Genomic DNA, 20,395 nt, shown 5'->3' with positions numbered 1-20,395 from the left:
TTTCCCAGAAAATGATGTTCAAATTTAGATTAAAAAGGCTATGTCCTCATTTATATTTTACTTGTTTAATTAAAAATAATTAAAAACTCCTCATGTAAAATAAAGTACTTATTTAGAAAGAATATTAAGTACATTTTTACAAATATACATAGATATATACAGAAGATCTAGAACGCATATTTCTATAAAAGAAGATACAACATTAAATAGTTTTAACTAAATAACAAAGTTTAAGTTATTACGTTAGTATTTCAATCTTATTATTTTCCGAAATAACCGCCGACTAGCATTTGCTGGAAAGCAAAGATTATTGAACTAAGTATTATTGCTTTCTAAGCTTATTAATGTTAAAAGCAGAGCTTATTATGCATGTTTCAAAGGATAACTCCTGTGACTATGTCGGAAGATATATCTGCAATAACGTACACAGTTAGTCAACCGTAGATTGGTAAAACTATAAAGTAGCCCATATTTAAATTATTAGAAAAGATCACTGAAGGGCTTGCTGCAGAAAGAAAGCAGATTTTGCTGCTGAAATTGAAGCAGTAGCTCCAATTTCATTGTTTTCATAAGGTCTGCTTTAAAACTTAATGCATCTACTCAGTTTTTTCTTTTTCATATTTTTTGATAACTCCCTTTGTATGCCTCCCACTACTGTTATACAAGAAGAGTTGTAAAAAGTAAAAAAACTATCAAAAGGTTGTTTGTTGTTTTAAGCTTGAATGTGGACCTTTTGGAAATTGAAATTTGGAGCTACCACTTTTTTACAGCAAGTCCTTCAATTATGAGCATGCATTAAAACTTTGAATGTTTCGTGGACTTAAAAAGCTATAAAGTAGCAAATATTTAATTTAGTAATTAAGAATGACTTGAAGGGCGTGCTGCAAAAAGGAGCGATCTCTAATTTCAATGTTTCAAAAGGCCTGCATTACAGCAAAGACATTGATTCACTTTTTCATTCAATGATCTCTCGCTTATACGCGACCTCTGTTATATGTGCTTTTCACTTATGCGCGTTTTTTTCACAGGCTCGGCCAGCGATATAGGAAAACAATGTTAACTCTTATTCATTTGTACGAGAAACCTAAAATGCACCTTTCGGTTATGTGCGATAAATGTTTTTCAAGTTTTAGTTCAATCGCGTATTCACGCTTTGCTTATCGGAAGATTTGTACCCTTCTTGTTTTGACTCTTGGAATGCATTCATACGACTTTATTCCATTGTTCGGATTCTTCCAAGAACGCGTTCTTTTTTACACAAGTGTGCACTTGGTAGTGAAATTAGTCTTGTGACTAACACCGAGAGGGAAGAACGACTTACATAGGTAAAGGTTGACGTCACTAAAAGTCGTGTATTCAGTAAATTATAACCCATTAACCAGGGCTAAAGCAGAAATAAAGCAGAAGTGTACTAAAAGTCGTGATCAAGCAGTAAGCATTGACATAGTCTATAGAGGATGTTTTGCATCCTCGTTAACTATAGCTCCGATCACCTCGGCATTTTCTAGGTTTTGGGGAATTCGCCCACGTACTGTTGTTTATAAAAAAATGACAAAATGTGCAACTTCAAACTTTGCATTTTTATTAAATTGCAATGCATAAGCGGAAATTATGCGCGTATTTATTCATTAGTATGTAGGCTATTAGTATTAGCATAACTGATGTTAACTTACTGCATTTAAGCTTATTTTTGTGTTTTTCACTTATGCACGAATCTCACTCGTGCGCGAAAATTTCGTCGTCCCCTTTGGTCGCGTATAAGTGAGAGGTCACTATTTTAAAACCTTCCATTGTATGTTTCTGAGTACAGTTATACAAGACGAATTACAGAAATTTAAATGAGATTTATGGCTTTAAGCTTTTATGTGGACCTTTTGGAAATTGAAATTTAAAGCCACCTCCTTTTTACAGCAAGACTTTCAATTATGAACGTGCAGTTAACTTTCTTCTCTTATTGCTCCAAGAGCAACATCATATTTCTTTCCTTAAAAGATCCATGACCACCATTTGTGTTTCAGGCAATGAGTATCTAGTCAGCATTATGTTCTCCCACTACGATCAGAATAATAATGGACAACTGGAAGCTGAGGAATTGTGGCAAGCGGCGGAGAGAGACCATTTGGGTCAGCTGTCGACATCGTGCATTCTGGCGGACATGTTGCTGTTCGACGACGCAGACAAAGATGGAAAGCTCAATATTAATGAGTTTTACTTGGCTTTTAGTAAGTTATACAGTAAGTTGGCGTCGTTCCTTGGCTTGCTTGGCTTCATTTTCAGTTCACTGCTCTTCCTAGTTCCTCGATGCATTATTCAAAGTTTTGTGCCCTTTACCGCAAAAGGTTATGATTCAATAAATATTCATTCGTGTGTGAAGTAGAGTTGTCTATTTCCATTAAAATATCCGTACATGCTTAGATGGACTCTGTCAAAGAAATGTTATATTTAGCTTTTGCTTGGTTTAGTAAAAAAATATTACTTATATATATTTAGAAACTAATACCAATTGCATTAGTAATAATATCAGTACATTAACATACGTAATAGTAAAAGAAACATCCGTTGCAACATTAATAATTTAACTGCCGTAGATCAAACGCATCCACAAATAACAACATCATTAAATTAACAACAATAAATCAAGATAGTATATTTAACATATCGCACCCCGCGAAAGAAAGTAACACAGCTCGAAAAAAAAAATGGCAAGAAAACAGCATTGGAGAAAATCAGGGTTTTACGCAACAGTAGTTTTTAGTGATTAATTCTCAAGTATTACAATACGCGCAAAAACATTATATTGGGATGTTTATTGATTAGTTTTATTGTGTAAATGAATAATGCAAACTTAAAAATCGAATTTTATTCTTCTAAACTATAAAATTGTAATGATGTGTCTCTATTGATTATATCGATTTATACGCCAGCCACTACGCAACCAGTTATGTCTGCTAACTTAATGCGAATTTTGTGGCAAAGCATTAAATTTAGGTTTTTAATCAATAGTTTGTACGCTTTTCCGAAATTTAGAGTTGCGTCAGTTTCCTTTCCGGTGTGCGATATGATATGAAGAAAAGTACACATATATGAAAGTCCTAAAATAAGAGGGTTTTAAGGGTCAATTTATAAAACTTTGGGGTAATTAGTACAATTGGTCAAAGAAATTTTCATTGCTTTGGAGCAAGAGAGGGTACTAGTAGCCCTAGTAGGAGCTTTTATACGGCTTGATCTAGAAAACCTTTTCAACGAAAGCACACCTAGGGTTTTATCTTTTCATGCATTTAATTTAAAACTTAGAGAAGTCTATTATATCCATTTGCTTTTCAAATGTGAATCCAAAAAAAGACAACCCAAAAATGTCAATTTCATTATTTCTTGGAAAAATCAAATTATAAAAATTTCAAATAGCTAGTACAAATGTCATAAGAAACATGTTTGTTTTTGGGGCAAGAGATTGTACTAGTAGCCCTGTTAGATGCTATCATAGAACCTGATTTAGAAACAAATTTCAATAACAGCCTACCCACAGTTTGAATTTTGCACGTATTTTACCTAAAGATTCGAAACTCTGCTTAAACACAATTGCTTCTCAAACGTAAATCTCAAGAGAGACAAAAATAGGTATCAAAATACTTCTTGGAAAAGGTCCAAAGAAAATACATTTATTTTACTTAGAAATCAAAACTCCCTAATAATTAAAGTAGAACGATATAAAACTATAAAATCGATGTCTTCTGACAACTCTGTATCTTTTACCTATAAAAGAAAAGAAACTGCCTTTCTTCTCAAAGCATTAAAATAAGCCGAACTGATCAATATCGAAAACCGGCCGTAATTACTTTCAGAATTTGTAATTATTTTTTTGGCATCCAGTCAACTCCTTATTGATTACCCATTAAATTGAAACCAACGAGGGATGAGGTAATTGTGATCTGCTTAAAAAGTGTTCGTCGAAGGTGAATTAAAAATGAACTTAAAAAAAATGAGCCTTAAATTATTGTTCGCAATTCAGTATGGTAAGGATCATTCCTGAATGACATTTAACTTTCAATCAAACGTCCGATGGCTTCAAAGTATCGGAAAAATGTTTTAAAATACTTAACACGTATGTTTTAGCTACGCGAAGAACAAAAATTACATATATGTACGATTAATGATTTCGGAAAAAATAGGACTTGAAAGTATATTTTTCTTCTTACGTTGGTTTTCAAAAGGTCCTTATTTTCCTTACATCTTTTCCAAGTTGCACACTTCATTTATAAGTTTCAAAATCATTCTTTCTAACCACACAACTTGACAAGCATTTTATTGAGAGTTGAGATTTATACATTTCTTAACCAACTAAATAGCAATTGGATTAAAATATTAGTTTGCAGAAGATTTTTTAAAAATTTGCTTTGAATGTTTGTCGAGGGGAATTTATTGTTGTCGCTTGAGAAGATTAAAAATTAAAGAAATGCGATTGATAGAATGTGCTGGCTCATGTTCTGTTGTCTCCATTTTTTTCTAATGGACATAAAATGAAATTTTCCTTCATTTCTTAAGTTATTAAGTTAATAATTTTGTTTTTCATTTCTTAAGTATTTGTTTGAAAATTGTATTTCATTTTAACAATTTAGTTTTGCTATGTTTCTGAAAATTATTTCAAACATAATTATTATTATTTTAGTTCTTGCAGACATGAGATGCTCTAAATTCTCACTGCATCATATTTAAAGTTATTTTTGGAATTTATTTATTTATTTATTTACCGAGATTTATTGTGTGCAATTTTTATCTAAGCACTTATAACTGTTAACGATTTATGACAATAGGTAAAAAAAAGCATTAATGCATTAGAAGAAAAAATGCAATAGCATTCTTGACAATAACTGGAAAGATTTCTGAATTCACCATTGCACCACTTTTACTCAAGCTTGTATTTTTTCCTCACTTGTAGTTTGAGAGCAAACCAAAATTTAATCTACAACTCTATTTCAAAATTACTTCATCAACCTAATAAAAGCATTGCGAGTATTTTTTTTTCAGAAAATGCGTCATATTTGCGAAATTAAATGACGAAGGTGTTCACAAAAATTTAATAATTGACCCAAAAAAGAAACTCATGTGCGATCTATCGCTAACATAGTGTGTCTAAGATTTTAACACTTAGCAATTTCCTCTCCCTCTATCATGACCAAACATGAGCTTGGTTTTTATAATTAATTTAACAATTATATCAATTTATTCCGTTTTAAATATTGCATTTATTAAATCACGGTAGTATTTGCAATGGGAAAAAAAAAGAGCCCGTTTACTTAAAGTTGGCTTTTTTCTTAAAAAGTAACACAACTAGGAAGAACGTTTTACAGAAGCTAAACACCCTGATGTTATATGGAACTGAAATTTGAGATAAATGCCCAAACTTAACCATGTATTTTGAAATACTAATACGTCCAGAATATTACGTATATACAAAATGCCCTGTTAAATATATTCAAACAAAGCTATAAAAGTTTGTTAGAAAATATCTCATGTTTTTCCCGAGAAGCTATTTAGTTCAAAAGTGCCGCCGTCTTATAAGGGGGATTACGACACGTCTTATATGGGGAGGGCTATATACACAGTTAAAATCATTTCTTGATCTTATTCCCGTGTAGAATATGTATAATACAATGCAGAAACCATTTTGAACTTTACTTGCAATGGACTAAATGTAACTAATGGGAAGTCTAAAATATATTTGAAGATTATCAGCAAAATGCATTGAATTAGTCAGGACCATTTAGGCGAGCATTATAATACCAAGATAAATGCCCCTTAATATTAACTATGCACCATAATGTTCATTTAAATAATTTGTTCGGATGCATGTTACTCAAGTTTAAGTTTTGAACCTGAATATTTGCGTCTTTCTGTAGTTTGCAAGGGGAAGGGAACTTTGTAACTATCTTTGCTTTTGCCACATCTTACTATTTTTACTGTGGTGACTATAAACTATTGGTATAACTATTACTACATCGGTGATTATAAATTATGAAATAACTATTGGTGACTACGAGTATATTGGTGAAATACTTTGTATCAGAAGTTGTATATGTTTAATATTTTTCCTGCATTTGCATACCCGCAAAATCGCAACCTTCCATACCCGAGAAGCATGGTCAATGTTTTTAATGCCAATCTCTTTTTGTCAGTATGGAAAAAAATTCTGCATGGATTTTGCATGCGTTCTTGTTGTTTTATCAAGTCATAAACAAAAAAGTCCTCATTTTCCCCAACCCCTTTTCAGATTAATGTATAAAATCCTTTCCAATTCTCAAACTTTCATTAAAACTTAATTCTGTTCTTGAACATAGTTTTTTGAAAAATTTTACTGAAATGTGAAATAATGTTGTAATGTACTAATAAATTATGTATGTTAAGTATTAACGATAAAATATTTTGAGCATTAAATCTTTATAATAGTAATATCAAATAATAGCATGCCAGTTCTTATTGATAATCTAGTTTGAATGAATGTTTTTCTGCTAAAAATAATTCTTGATATACATTTAGGAAAAATGTAAAACTTTAGTGTTTACATAAACGTGACACTTATGTTTATCTTGTAACATCCTCAAAAATTTGTTTTTGATTTAAAAATTTTATTCCAAGTGGGAAAACCTGTTCAAGTATGCTGATTTAGACTCCTATTTTAGAAAAGACAAGGGAAAATGGAAAAGTGCGCTATTTATATACGTCAAATCTCCATTTTCAAGTGTTTACAAAATTAATGTATTTGTTTCTGTTTATAGAAACATTTTTGGCTTTTGATGCATTGGAATGACAGTGATTGTTGCAAAATAAATTGTACCGTTTCTATCCTATAATGACAAGTGTAATAGAACCTCACTAAGCCGGGTTAATAAGGGATCTAGGTCGCCCATATTAATGAAAGCACGGTACAAACAAAATAGCCCATAAATTAAACCAGGCTATATAAAAGCTACTGTACGCTGTGAAAAATGCATTTCGAACTCAAAAGAATGAAATATAAAACTCCATAACAGAAAACTAAGTCTTCAGTATAGTGCGTAATTGAATAACCTTTTGACATAATAATTTAAACTTGGTGCTGTTACAAATGTTAGAGTTACTAGTTTTTTTTTTTTTTTTTTTTAATGACCACTTACGTTAGTAAAATTTAACGTGTGTTAGGGTGGTTTAGAATTACATGCAAAAAATAAAGTTTCTCCTAGACAGCAGGACACCCCTCAATATTTTTAGACTTGCAGGTAGCAAAATGTTAGAAGAATTTCAGCTTCCTATTTCAACTGAATGAGGGTGCTCAACCCCCTTCCCCAAGCTTCATACGTATGGGGAGGGGGGTTAACAAAATACGTTGAACTGAGAAAACAATGCTACACATTATCATATACACTAGTAATATGCGTATACATTGCAATAAAATAATTATTTCCAAAAAAAAAAAAAAAAACAACAACAAATGGGGAAATTAAATGTTTCTAAATGTGTGGCATTTTCTATGCTACGGCTAATGTTAAATTAAGGGGTCATTGAGCACCCTCTTAAAATTTAAGTGAGAAGCTAAAACTTTTACAGCATAATACAATTAGTAAGTCTAAAAAAAAATACTGGGTGTCCAGGACTCTAGCTGAAAAAAAAAAAGTTTTTTTTTTTTTGAACCACCTCTTTGTTGTTCGGAGAATGTCGAAGCGGTTTTCCAGTTTTTCGCCAAATCTTTTGTAACATATGTTCTGCCCCAGTACCCACAGCAACTTGTATCCTAGCCTTCAGTTCGTCGAAGTCAGCAACTGTTGTGGCAAAGACGGCCCTTACTAAATTCCCATAAAAACAAGTCAAGGGGAGTAAAGTCTTGAAAGCGGGGTGGCCAGGATATTGGGCCATCCCCTCCAATCCCCGATCCAGAAATGATTCAACACACAAAACTAGTAACACTAACCAATGTAACAGTGCCAGATTTTAATGATTGTGTCAAACGGCTATTCTGTTATATTTTTTTATTATCAGGGAAAGACTTTATGCTCACCCTGCACATACAATTAAAAACTACTTCGAATATGAAGGACCAGGCTCATCTTCACTAACCTCACTTGACTCACTCGCTGACTAAAAAACTACTGATCTTTATTAGTTTTACTGTAGTTGTCAATTCTTCAACAATTATTGACGAAGATGGCTGAAATATTCGTAATTGTGCTAACTCACAATTTGTTTATGCAGAATGTGCATAAATATGTATGGATTAGGCGAAGCCCAGATTAACATGGTTTGGATTAATGAGGTTTTACTGTAAAAAACATGTGTGAAAAAAATATTCACTGCTAATCCTAAGGTAAACCACTAGAAAAAAAAAGACTGACATCTGATGAATGAACGAGAGCTTTCTTTTAATCAGAATAATTTTTATCTAGATTTCAAAAGAAAAGTTTGCTAAATTATAATTAATTGATAAAAAGGGATAAAAACTAAAACACTTTTTGATCTGTGATGCTGCCAAAATCTCTTCAAAAAATATTTATCTTTATTATGATCCATTTTATTTAACTTTTTCTCTTCCATTTCAATGATGAATCTTTTTTTATCGAACCATTTTTTAGTAAAGTAAAGTTTGGAAGACAAATTATCTGCAGAAACTGTAACTTCTTTAACTGAGGTAAGGAAAAAATCGCACTAAGAATTAATTAGCAAAAATTAATTGCGCTGAACAAAAATTCAAAATTACCAAAGGATTACATTTTTAAATAAGATTTTTTTCCACTAATATAATTAAATTAGAGAATTAAGAAGTATAAATAATTGTCAGTAGAAAGCGCATAATTTAATTACGAATAATCTGTAGGATTTTAATTCCCTCTTTTGATCATAAAAAATCATTTTAGATTCTATTATCTCCAGAACTTGGAAGAAAAGTCTCTCATTTAAATATCTTTTCTGTTTCAAACAGAAAAAAAAACTGCTAACTTTTTCTTCCAGGTGTTTCTGTGGTTTCTCTAGACAAAGCACTTGAAGTAAATCATGTCACAGCTCGAGTAGGGGACAACGTGGAGGTAAAGTGTGACGTCACTGGTACTCCGAAACCTCCCATTATTTGGAGAAGGAATGACATGGATCTTTCAGTTTTGAATGACGAAGAAATCAAGGTAAAGGTAGTCGAAGTTTTATCTTTTTTTTTAAATTTTGCAACGTAAAACTAAAGTGACCATTAAAATAAGAGCAATAACTGTTATCCAGCTTAACCCCATTATACCACGCCTCAGTATACAGCCGAATCGTTTATACCCTTGTTACCGTCATTTCCCTCGAAATCTTAAATGTCAAATTCCCGTTTCCATCTGTTTGTGAAGTCTCAAGTTTTGTACGTCCAACTTTTTCTATCTGCGATAGCTACTTAAGCATTTCATTAAAAGATCTTATGTTCTATGAAAACACACTTGCTGCACGACTTATCCACGTTTTCGGAATTTTCTGTACTTACGTTAGTAAAATATTTTCAAAATCTGATACTTGCTGATAAGTTGGAGATAGTATCATAAAGATTGAACAGATTGAACAATCCCTTCGTGGTACATCTTAATTCCTCAACATTCAAGACATATTTCGTTTGATTTCCGCCCAGTCCACATGAACAAAGGTTTCATATCTCCGGCCCCATTATGAATTTTAATCTTACTTACGCTACAATCACTGTTTATTTGAATGTGGGAATTTTAATTGAAAGGCAGTTAATTAAAAAGTCTACAGGCAATAATTTAAGAAGTGTAAAGCCGTGAAGTTTGACTGGATATTTAGTTAAAGGTTTATTTGTATTTTACTGGAATACCACCTTACTGCCGTTAATTTACATTTCGTAAAAAGTTTCAGAATACTGCAGTTATTTTATTACGCGGGTGTAAAATATGTCCCCCAACAACTGTGGGATATTTGGGTTCTACTGTTGCAATATTATTAAATATTATTGCTACAATAAAAAATACTGGAATGCAGATAGAACTGTCGAATATATTCTTTTTTTTACTTCTCATTAGTTCAACAGTAAATTATCTACCACAAGCATGAACATTCTAATATCTATATTTTAAAAAGTGATTAGTAGATTAATTTATTTTTATGACAGAAGCATTAACTATTGAAATAATTTGTTTCAAATGTCCCTTTGGTTTCCATTGCTCATGCAAATTATATTTTTGGGGGAACTAAATCATCTTGCTTAAGTCAAATAGGAAAACTTTAATATTCAAGTAAGTAGTTGCCAAAGTGCTTAAAAGTGCTTCATGATTTGGTATCAAATTATTCGTAAAACAATCTAACAATAAGTATTTTATTTATGAGTCCTGTGCTTGGCTTATAACTTATGATACAAGGGTTTATGCATTTTAAAAACCTATGATGTTGCTTTGTAATATAAATGTTGCATCCTTCCGCTTTAATAAATATATTTTGTATACAGTAGCTCGAGTTTTGGCCGCTTTAATCAATATTTGCTAGTAGAAAACCTGACTTTTGTATTTTGTCATAAGTTCAATTTACAGCATTTCATGCGTTTAATATTACTTCGCTATGCTTTTACAAATTTTAGTGACTTAATTCAGGACTACGGATGGAAAATATTAAGCGATATTTTTACCCTGGATGTTATATAGGCTTTTTTTTTAAATCATATCTCCGTAATTCATATCTTCAACCCCTTGATAAGAAGGGTGTGCTTTCTCTAGGAGTTCTGTATCCAATAGACACTCGTCTTAACCTGGTAGGTAGGCCAGTCCGGGGAAGATAAACTTACAGACACACATACAGACGATCACAGGTTTTAATAGTATAGATTATATAAGGAAAACGTCATTCATATTTTTTTTTTCTAATCAACATACACGTTTACTACGATCTCAAAAATATAAAATATAGCATGATTATGGAAAGTAATTCGCAGTACCGCTATATTTTCTTTGTAAGTTGTGAGCTTTCGTATGTAAAGACTTTCATCCAAAAAGCTCACAACGTTTGCATTGAAAAAGGGGTTTCTAGAAACCCAGAAACATATGTATGCAGCAATCTGTATTGTTGTGCTATAATGGGGTGTTTCCTTCAGTCAAAAGTATTACTTTTAGTCACTGAAACTGATAGATTGAGTTAAAAAAAAATAACGGACCCAAAAAATACTTTCATTTTACCAACAGTTATTTTTTAATTATTTTTTTTTAATGTCCGATTTTGAAAACAAGGCGTATGACGTCACAAATGATGCAGTTTGGCGCATCTTCTACCACGTTTCCACGTTATGATAATCCAGAAGCGAATTAAATACTGCGTTCCACACTTGTTATCAACCATATCGTTGCCAATACACGTGAGTAAAGATGCGAACTAAATATTTTACTCTGTGAATGGCAACACTAAATGGCATTTCATAATTTGTGATGTCACACAACAGAAGCGCAATCTATGAAAGTGCACCGATTTAAGTATTTTTTTAAAAATATTAAACTTAAATAAATTATTTAAAAAAAATGGTCAGATCTTGTGTTTTAAGCATGCGTTTTCAGGAAAAAAAACTTTTAGAATTTTGGAAACGACGCATTGGGTTTGTTTTCTCCAGTTACTTTTAAGTACAAAGGTATTTGTTTATTTCTCAGTATCAAGTTTGTTTTAATACTTTGTTTTTACTGCCACAAGCGTAGAAAATGCTTTTTCGCAGAAGTAGGCGCTTGCAAAAGACAAGTATAATCGAACAGCTTCCTTTGATGCACTCGGATAAGCTTTCAATTGTATTTTCTAAAATGATGATTTGTCCATTTTCTCATTTCATTCTAAAAATATCGTGGTTAATGTAAATATCGGCATCGTAAATTTCGTTTTGATAAATTGTACACTAACATTTTGACTATTTGAGCCTTATTTAAATTTTCAACTGGTCTCACCCTCAAAGCACTCTTAACCTCCCCCCTTCAAAAAAGGTTAAACCTCATTTAATTAGTTGCAACATTTATCATACATCATCGCCAAGAAGCGTCTGAAAGTAAAGTGATAAATTTAAAAGCTACAAGCAAAGATTAGGCTAATAATCTCCTATAAATTACAATGGAAAACTGAGGCACTGTTAATGGATGGATAGGGGTGAATTCGTCTTCTCAGTCACAGAGGATTCCTGCATAAATTAAGGTGCCTGTTTCGGGTTCCACTTTTTTCTTCCGTTGCATACTTTTCTCTATTTTTCCATTTTAATCTCTACAAATTCACAAATTCATGAAGAAAGCGAAAAAAAAAAAGGATTTTTCTAATTCGGAAGTAGTCTGCAGACTTCCTCAAGAATCTACGCCGCAGCGTCCGCTGTTTCTGCGATCGGAGTGGACATTAGTCAGTTCTCCTATTACGCAGTTTCACCCTATTTCAAACTAAAACAATTAAATGGAGTGTATCATGAAAACTATTTGATATCTCGCTTCACCAAGCCTTTCTCAAAAAAAAAAAAAAAAAAAGAACAAGAAGAACAATTTCCATCTGATATTGCTTTTTTACTATCGTCCTTCACATTTAAGATTTACGTACGATTTGGAGAGTAATCAACGAGTTTTAAATGTTTCTCTCCGCTAATCTTTTTCTTACTATGTATATACAGTCAACTCCAGATAACTCGAAGTCACAAGAAACCGGCTAAAAGATGCGTGTTATCGGAAGTTTCCCTCCCGGCTTTTTCCTGAATTATGTCTTTTTTTCCCTTTAGAAATAGGGGAAGTTCGATGGACAACAACTGTATAGTTTAAAATGAAAATGATTATTAATACAGTACAAAAATACTTTCACAGATAATAATTTTTATTAACATACTTACTTTAAGAAAAGGAAGTTATCTTTGTCTGCTTAATTTTTTTTCTCTCTACCAGACTTTAAGAAATCATTCAGTTCGTTAACAAATAGACTTTCTTTTTCAACCTAAGCGTATTCCGTTTTCCTTTTTAACATTTAATACCACAAAACCAAATCTCAATCCTGAAGTCTGAATTGGAAATTATCAAGCAGGATCGCCATATTTTTAGGGTAGCAAAAACCCAAAATGTAAATAAAATAACCCGAAACAATGCACGGTTACTCTATTTATCTTATTTCCATTGCTTTCAAGCATTATTTTGTCATAAAGGCACAATTCTTTATACCGTCCAATAAAAGGATACTGTTTCAAGTTTTGACAAATTTAAAATCAACTAAAAATAGCCAGCTTCTACTCCATAAAGTTTTAGGTCTCCAGACGTAAAAAATGTAGCCCAGTCGGCTACTTTTCACTTAATCTGACAATGCTGAACCGATTTCTCATCAGTGTCTGGAGGAAAAGGACACGGCGTCGACGCTCGTATGACAGAATTTAAGAAGCGGGGGGGGGGGGGGGGGGGGGTAGAAATACCGTTAAGTTGCACTGTAGTATTTTGAGAACAAAATGCTCTCTCAAGCAAACTGGCAAACTGATAATACGCGTAAAAGAATTAAGAAAAATTCATTTCGTATGTTTTTTGCTAGATTTTCACGAATGAAATGAAAACAAAACTTTTATAAGAGCTTCGACTTAAATGTGGTTTCCCTTGAGATATGAAGACAACTTAACATTAGAAAACACTTATAATTTTCGAACCAAACGAGAACTTCGAGAAAAAAAAAGAAATATTCGAGTTATAAGACTTCGAAATATCGAAAGTTAACTGTAGATAAATTTTTAATTGAATTCGTATATGAAGTGTGAGGTTCTAGTAGTGGAATGTGGGACAATGTAAAATGGCGAAATATTCACTCTCGTTTTAGCGCCACCTGTCTAGTAAATTTTAACTATGTAGTAACACATGTAGTCTGTTTCAGTGAAAAAAGAATACATCTGAAAATCAAGGAATATGATAATACAAGCAATTTTTTTAAAAAATGATAATCATATTGTAATATTATGTTGTTAATTAAAAATTATTTTTGTAATCTTTTATAAAATCTCTTACTTTTCCATTAAGTTAGTTCATTTGCATTCTTTCATTTAAAAATTTACTTATATTTATTCATTCAATCACTTATTTTCTTACTCAGCCATTATTTCATTCATTAATTTTTTTTCTCATACATTAAATTATTTATCAATTTATTAATTAATTTATTGTTTCATTTTATCTTCATTTATTTATTTTCTTCTATTTACTCTTTTTTTTTTGATAAAAAATATCTTTAATACGTGAATAGAAATTATTTGTTTTTCATTTTGCCCCATGAAAAAATGAACGATAAATTTCCCACCTTTTTTTGGAGGTGCAAAGGCTGTAGCCGGGTTTCTATGTTAGATCTGTCTTTACAGCTTTTTCGACTCGTACTTGGGGGAGCGTTTTGGTGTCGAATAAAAATAACTTAGCCAAATTTTCAGCTCTTTATCTCAAACAACCTTCGAGTTTTTCAAAAAAAAAAAAACCTGTTTTTTCAATTTAATTTTTTTTTTATGGTAAAATTCTAAATTAATGAATGGTAATTTTGTTCCTTATTCTTAGGGAAAAAATATGTGAAAAACTATAGTCATATTTTTTAAGCAAAAAGTCAATTTTTGGCGACGGAAATAAAATTTAAATATTTTTTTTTTAATGCTTTTCCGAAAAATGTCACTCACCAAATTTTGTCATTTTTTTTAAATAACTGACATAAAATATAATAATTTTTAACAATTTATGATGATTTTTTAAAAGTAAGGTTAGTATTCGTAACTGTCTTCATTCACAACGACTGACTTTTTCATCAATGAATAGACAACTCAAAATTTCAGCGGATTTTACTGTTTTTGCCAAATATTGAGCATGAGACAGAAAATATATGATCGCAGCCATGTGTGAACAATATGCGACAGTGCGCCTTCCATTAGCACAGTCACAACAATTTCGAATATATCAATATCAACAATATCGTGATATCATTCTTATCTGACTGATTATCAAGAAAGTTGCGATATGTTTTTGACTTATTATGTCGCGATCTCACTTCAAGTTTTATAATATTAAGCGTGATTTTGACAAAATGGATTTTAAGCGTTCCATCTTCATTTATCATCTCAGCTAAATATGATACCGCTTAAGACATTTAAGTTTGACATTAATTTTCTGTTTCATGTTCGATTTTTGGCAAAAATAGTAAAGCCTGCCCAAATATTGAGTCTTCTGTTCATTGATGAAAAAGTCAGTCGTTGGGAATGAAGACAGTAACGAAAATTAACCTTGCTTAAAAAATCATCATGAATTGCTGAAAATTATTATATTTAATGTCAGTTTTTTTTTTTTTTTTTTTTTTTAATGTGTTAAACAGTGTCTAAATTATAAAAAATTTACTCCAATGTTCGAAATTTTTGTCTTTATTGGATCCAGACTGAAAAATTATTCAAAATAGTGTAGACAAATTATATAATCTTCTTTATGTACAATTTAGGATTGAATAATATTTATTTAAAAAATATTTAATCACTTTTTTTTTACATTCCTAAAAATTTCATGAAGGATATGTTTTAGTTTTTTTATGGTTTTTTTTTATGTTTTTTCTCTGGTAAGAGAGTATTTTCGAAATATTTTTTTTTAATTTTCTTTTTTACTTAGCAGACGATTTCTTTACTGACTTAGTTCAAATGAATTTTTTGGCAATAAAATATATTTGCATTTGTTCAAACGCAAAAGTATGAAAAAAAATCGCTTTTTTTAATTATTATTATTATTATTATTATTATTATTTTGTATTGTTTCACCATTTTAAAAAATTCGAAAAAATTCCTGAGTGTAGAGGAGCATAAAAGACATTTTCTGACAAAATTTAGTGAGTGACACTTTTCGGAAAAGCATTAAAAAAATATTTTTTTTTCCGTCGCCAAAAATTGGCTTTTCGTTTAAAAATTATGACTATAATAATTTTTCATGTATTTTAGTCCTAAGAATAAAAAAAAATTAAAATTCATTATTTTTAAATTTTTATGAAAAAAAATTTAAAATTGAGAAAACAGGTTCTTTTTGAAAAATTCAAAGGTCGTTCGAGATAAAGAGCTTAAAATTCGGCTAAATTATTTTTATTCGACACCAGAATGATCCCCCAAGTGCAAGTTGAAAAAATCACAAGGGCAGGTTTAACATAGAAACCCGGCTGCCGCCTTTACTATCAAAAATAAGAAATAATGTTTTAATGCAAGTTTTACTATAAAATATATTGTCTTTTCTTTGTGTAACGTAATTTTTCAAGCAAATTTCCAATTTCTTTATTTTGGAAAGAGTATGAACTCCTAACTATTTCACTTTGCCTCACATTCCTCCACCTTGAGTCGTAATTTTTTTATGAAATTTGGCACGGTTACTGAGTTTTGCTTGCTATAAATTATGCTGGAACACTTGTTCGCATTTTCCGTAGCTCTGGGATGAAATGTCCCAGATCTTTAGTTCAATCGATTTTAATGTTTGTTTCTTACAATCCAAACAACAAGTTAATAAGAGGTAAATAATATCCGCAACATTTCCTTTGCCTGATGAATTTCATGTTAAACAATATGATGCGGGTAAACCTTTTTTTGCCTCTAACTTTGTGAACAGGAATTTTTATATCCTGCTTCAGGATCAGAAACACCTGATTTCAATATTCATTTTTCTAATGGTTTCATTAGTCGTCAGTTCTGGATTTCAGGATAAAGTCATTTTGCAATTGCCAGTAGTATTTTTTACTCTCTTTCAGGACCAGTCTGCTTCCGCTCTTTTTTTGCCGTATCTACTTTCTCCAAATTTCCGTAGGGATATTCTCCCGGTACATTTTTTTTCTCTTAAAATTGATGTGACGTTTTTAAATAATGCAAAAGCACAAGTAAATGTTACTATGCAACACATTTTTTTTCTGAAAAACTAATAGATCGGGAAAACAAGATAAAGATTTCACGGAATATAACCATAACTCATCAAATTAATCGTCGTTTTTTTTTAATTGTAAGAAAAATAAACTGCGTAAAATTATCTTCTGTTTTGAATTGTTCAGTAATGCAGTACTATATTCATGTTAGCCACTTAGAAACTTCTCTAAATGTAGGATAATATTTTTAAGAAAAGTGCATAGATGGCAGCACCATTAAACACCTTGTGCATACATTCTAAATCAATTGAAATTAATAGCAGTTTGAAAATTCATAATTCAAACCATTATGCAGCTTTTAGGTTTATATTATTTATGCAAGTTCTTTTTATATGATTTTGAACATGGAACCAAGCATATTTTGCTTTTTGTTCTGGCGTTAAAAAAAAAAAACACATCTCTTAAGAACATTGTTTCAATTGAGAAACTTCATACAACAAAAGATCATTTTATTATAAACTACAAGAAAGAAGGTGGAAATTTAATGAAACTACTACCATTTGTTCTAGTAGCTTTGCTATATCTGGCATATTGGATAAAATAAAACTATTAGAGAAATATGTTTAAATAGGAAAAGTTTTGCCGGAGAATCCTAGATGGCAGCACAAGACATAAGATGACGGAAGTCGTTGAAAGCTGGAAGATTTTTCAAACATATATAAAAAAAATATTTTTGTAAAATATTTTGTGAAAAATTGCAAAATATTTTTCAAAAATAATAACAGGTTTAGCCATGAATTGAAAAAATCACATCGACCAACTACTTTTGAAATCGATTTCAATATTCATTTCGAACAAACTGGAGTACAGTTCTTCCATTTTTTTAGTCAATCCGATCTATTTTTTTTTTATTTCGCAATGATTTATAAACAACAAAACATTTTTTAAAATTTTGCTCAACTGAATGTGTGCGAACAGGAAGTGTGACCTTTGTACCATCAGAGGGCTTGCGTCTTAAAGTGGGAACCGAACTACGACTAAGTCAAAATTGCAGCAAGTAATGTACCGACCAGTATAACACTCATATCTTAAAACAAATTCGAATCCAGTTGATATCAAAGCGATCAACTTACCCACGATGCATGCCATAGGGAGGCTTTACGGATTTTATTCATCCTTTTTTAATGGATGAGATAAAAAGTGTAGGGATGAGTGTCCAAATGCTCTCTGTCTTCTCTCATCATTTATCTTTTAAAACATTGAGGGATTTATTTTTTTTTTTTTTTTGGTATAAAAATAAAACATTAGAAAGTATGGAAAGTACACATGCCTAAAGAATCGTTCAACACTGATAATGAACACCAAAGATTGCTACACAAATATTTTATTCGTATTTTCATATCTGTAATTTCTTGAAACTCCGAGACAGTTATTGTCAGGAAAGCAATGTAGCCCGAAAATACGTATAGAATAGACAATAATCGGTCATTTTTGTGCTTCATTGAAATTGCTTATTTTTAGTTACTTATTACTAACATCGTTACAAGCTTGGACTTTATCATTTTTTAGTTGCACTGTACACACAAAGGCCATTCCAACCACTAGTACTCAAGGACGGTAAGTAATACTTAACCAGAAGTTTGATTGTGTAGGGTCAGGTGGGGTAAAATGGGTAGTCAAAATATATGGTTTTAAAAACAAATTATTTTAAATTAAATTTGCATTTTTTTGAGTGGGACATTATACTTGACTGTTCTGAATTTTGTTTCACAAAATATATTTTTCCAATAGATTATTTTTTAGTGAGAGGTAACACTTTAAACTGAAGTAGATAAATTCAAGCCGCATGTTGTCTGCTTAAACTTCTATCTCCAGCTCCTGATTTTTGAGAAATTTTTATTACTGTGTCATAATATCTTTAGTTGGACATTTTTGTTGCTGCTTCAACTTACAGGGAAGAAAAAAAAATTTTTTTCAATTTTTAATCTCATATTTTGAAAATGGGGTAAAATGGGTATATGGTTAGGCATCATTCCAACAAGTTGTTTTAAAAGATAAAACAGCATAGTTTCCTTTAAATGAATATTAATTCATTTGTGGTTAATTTAAAATGATTGAAACATAAAAGTATGCCAATGCCATGACTTTATAAATAAACTTCGCTCCATCATAACAAATAATAAGAAGCCAGCGGTATACTTATTTTGGAGTTTTTGTCAGGGCTGTGGAGTCGGAGTCGGAGTCGAAGAGTCGGAGTCGGACTGATTTTGGAATAAAGGAGTCGGAGTCGGAGTCGTTAGAAAACATGCCGACTCCGACTGCGGGCTTATTTTTTTCTTTCCTTTTTACTGACTCTCCTTGCATTTTTTAAAAATTGATTACCAATTGGTTCGATTACATGTATAAAAAGATACTAATGAGAAAATAACTGCCATTATGGCAATCAGCTAGCTGGAATGCTTACCGAACTTTCCGTAGCCGTCCCCTAGTTTGCTTGCTTTTTAACTTAACTAATAGCAACTGTCAGCAAACGGTTTTGTTGAATAACATTTTCAAGTAATCACTTTCAAATAAAAATAGAAATATAGTGTTTTGTTCTATCTCAGTTTAAAATAGTAAAAGAAATGTAACAAATTAGTAAGTCGACGCCTGTAGCTAAGGTTGAAACGTTTAAGTGTGATCGGCAAATTCAAAGAAGTTCTGGCTCGAAAGCACGAATCAAAAAGATTCGATGAAATAATCTAATGTTTTTTTCTTTATTAAGACTATTTCTGTAAGCTTGGTTCTCCCTAAAAAGTATGGAACAAAATAAGTGTAAATGATTTCTTGATTACAACACTCAAGAATTGCAGTTAATCTTAAAATCTTCATATTTTGGTTAATAGTCCAGTCAATAGGTAGAAAAAAACGGGCTTGCCTTACAAAAAATGGGGTCAAAGATTTTTTTTTTTTAAATTTGTATATACTAGTGTCAATATGAAAAAACCAAGTTATCCAACACGAAAGACCTCGGGAGAACTTTTGGGGGCCGAAAAACCCCCAAAATTTGTGACTTTTTGTATTATTTTCAAAATATCTCAAAAATGGTTAAAATTACAAAAAAACTTCCAATACAAATGTTAAAGAGGAGTAAATTTCCTTTAACTTTTGTCATTACAACATTTTTGTAGCATGAAAAGCAAGCGAGTTACAGCTTCTTGAAAGTCACACTTTTTCTGAACCCCTTAGCGAAGTGCGTGAAAGCGCATCGGAAACGGAGGAAAAAAGGAGAAACGCCGGCAATCTGACCTTGGAAATCATTTGTCTTTCGCAGCTGAGGGTCAATAATGCCTCTGTTCCCTTTAACTTAAACAAAACACCTTCATTCTATCCCCCCTTCCTTTTTTTTTCCAAATGCGATGTATCGACTCAATAGCTACTCATGTTGATCACTTCAGAGTTCGAGCAAGAGTGTTTTATCAATCTGTGTGTTCTGTATTACAATTTTTTTCCAGAAATGATTACGCCTGACCAAGGTTTTTTTTTTTTTTCAATTTGCGAAATCAGTTTGAATGAACGCGAAATAAAGATTGTCAAGGAG

General features: G+C 31.3%; 1 protein-coding gene across 1 annotated transcript in view; it reads left to right on the top strand.

Moving 5' to 3' along the window:
* LOC129220933 (follistatin-related protein 5-like) overlaps positions 1-20,395 on the top strand; it is a 163,497-nt gene that overhangs the window by 119,964 nt on the left and 23,138 nt on the right. The window contains exons 7-8 of the mRNA XM_054855368.1: positions 2,019-2,222; positions 8,977-9,143. Coding sequence (XP_054711343.1) covers positions 2,019-2,222; positions 8,977-9,143 — 371 coding nt within the window. The remainder of the gene's footprint in view (positions 1-2,018; positions 2,223-8,976; positions 9,144-20,395) is intronic.

Source organism: Uloborus diversus, chromosome 4 (genome assembly GCF_026930045.1).
Source record: "Uloborus diversus isolate 005 chromosome 4, Udiv.v.3.1, whole genome shotgun sequence".
In the NCBI taxonomy this organism is placed as follows: Eukaryota; Metazoa; Arthropoda; class Arachnida; order Araneae; family Uloboridae; genus Uloborus; species Uloborus diversus.
This window is presented reverse-complemented; position numbering and strand designations above follow the sequence as displayed.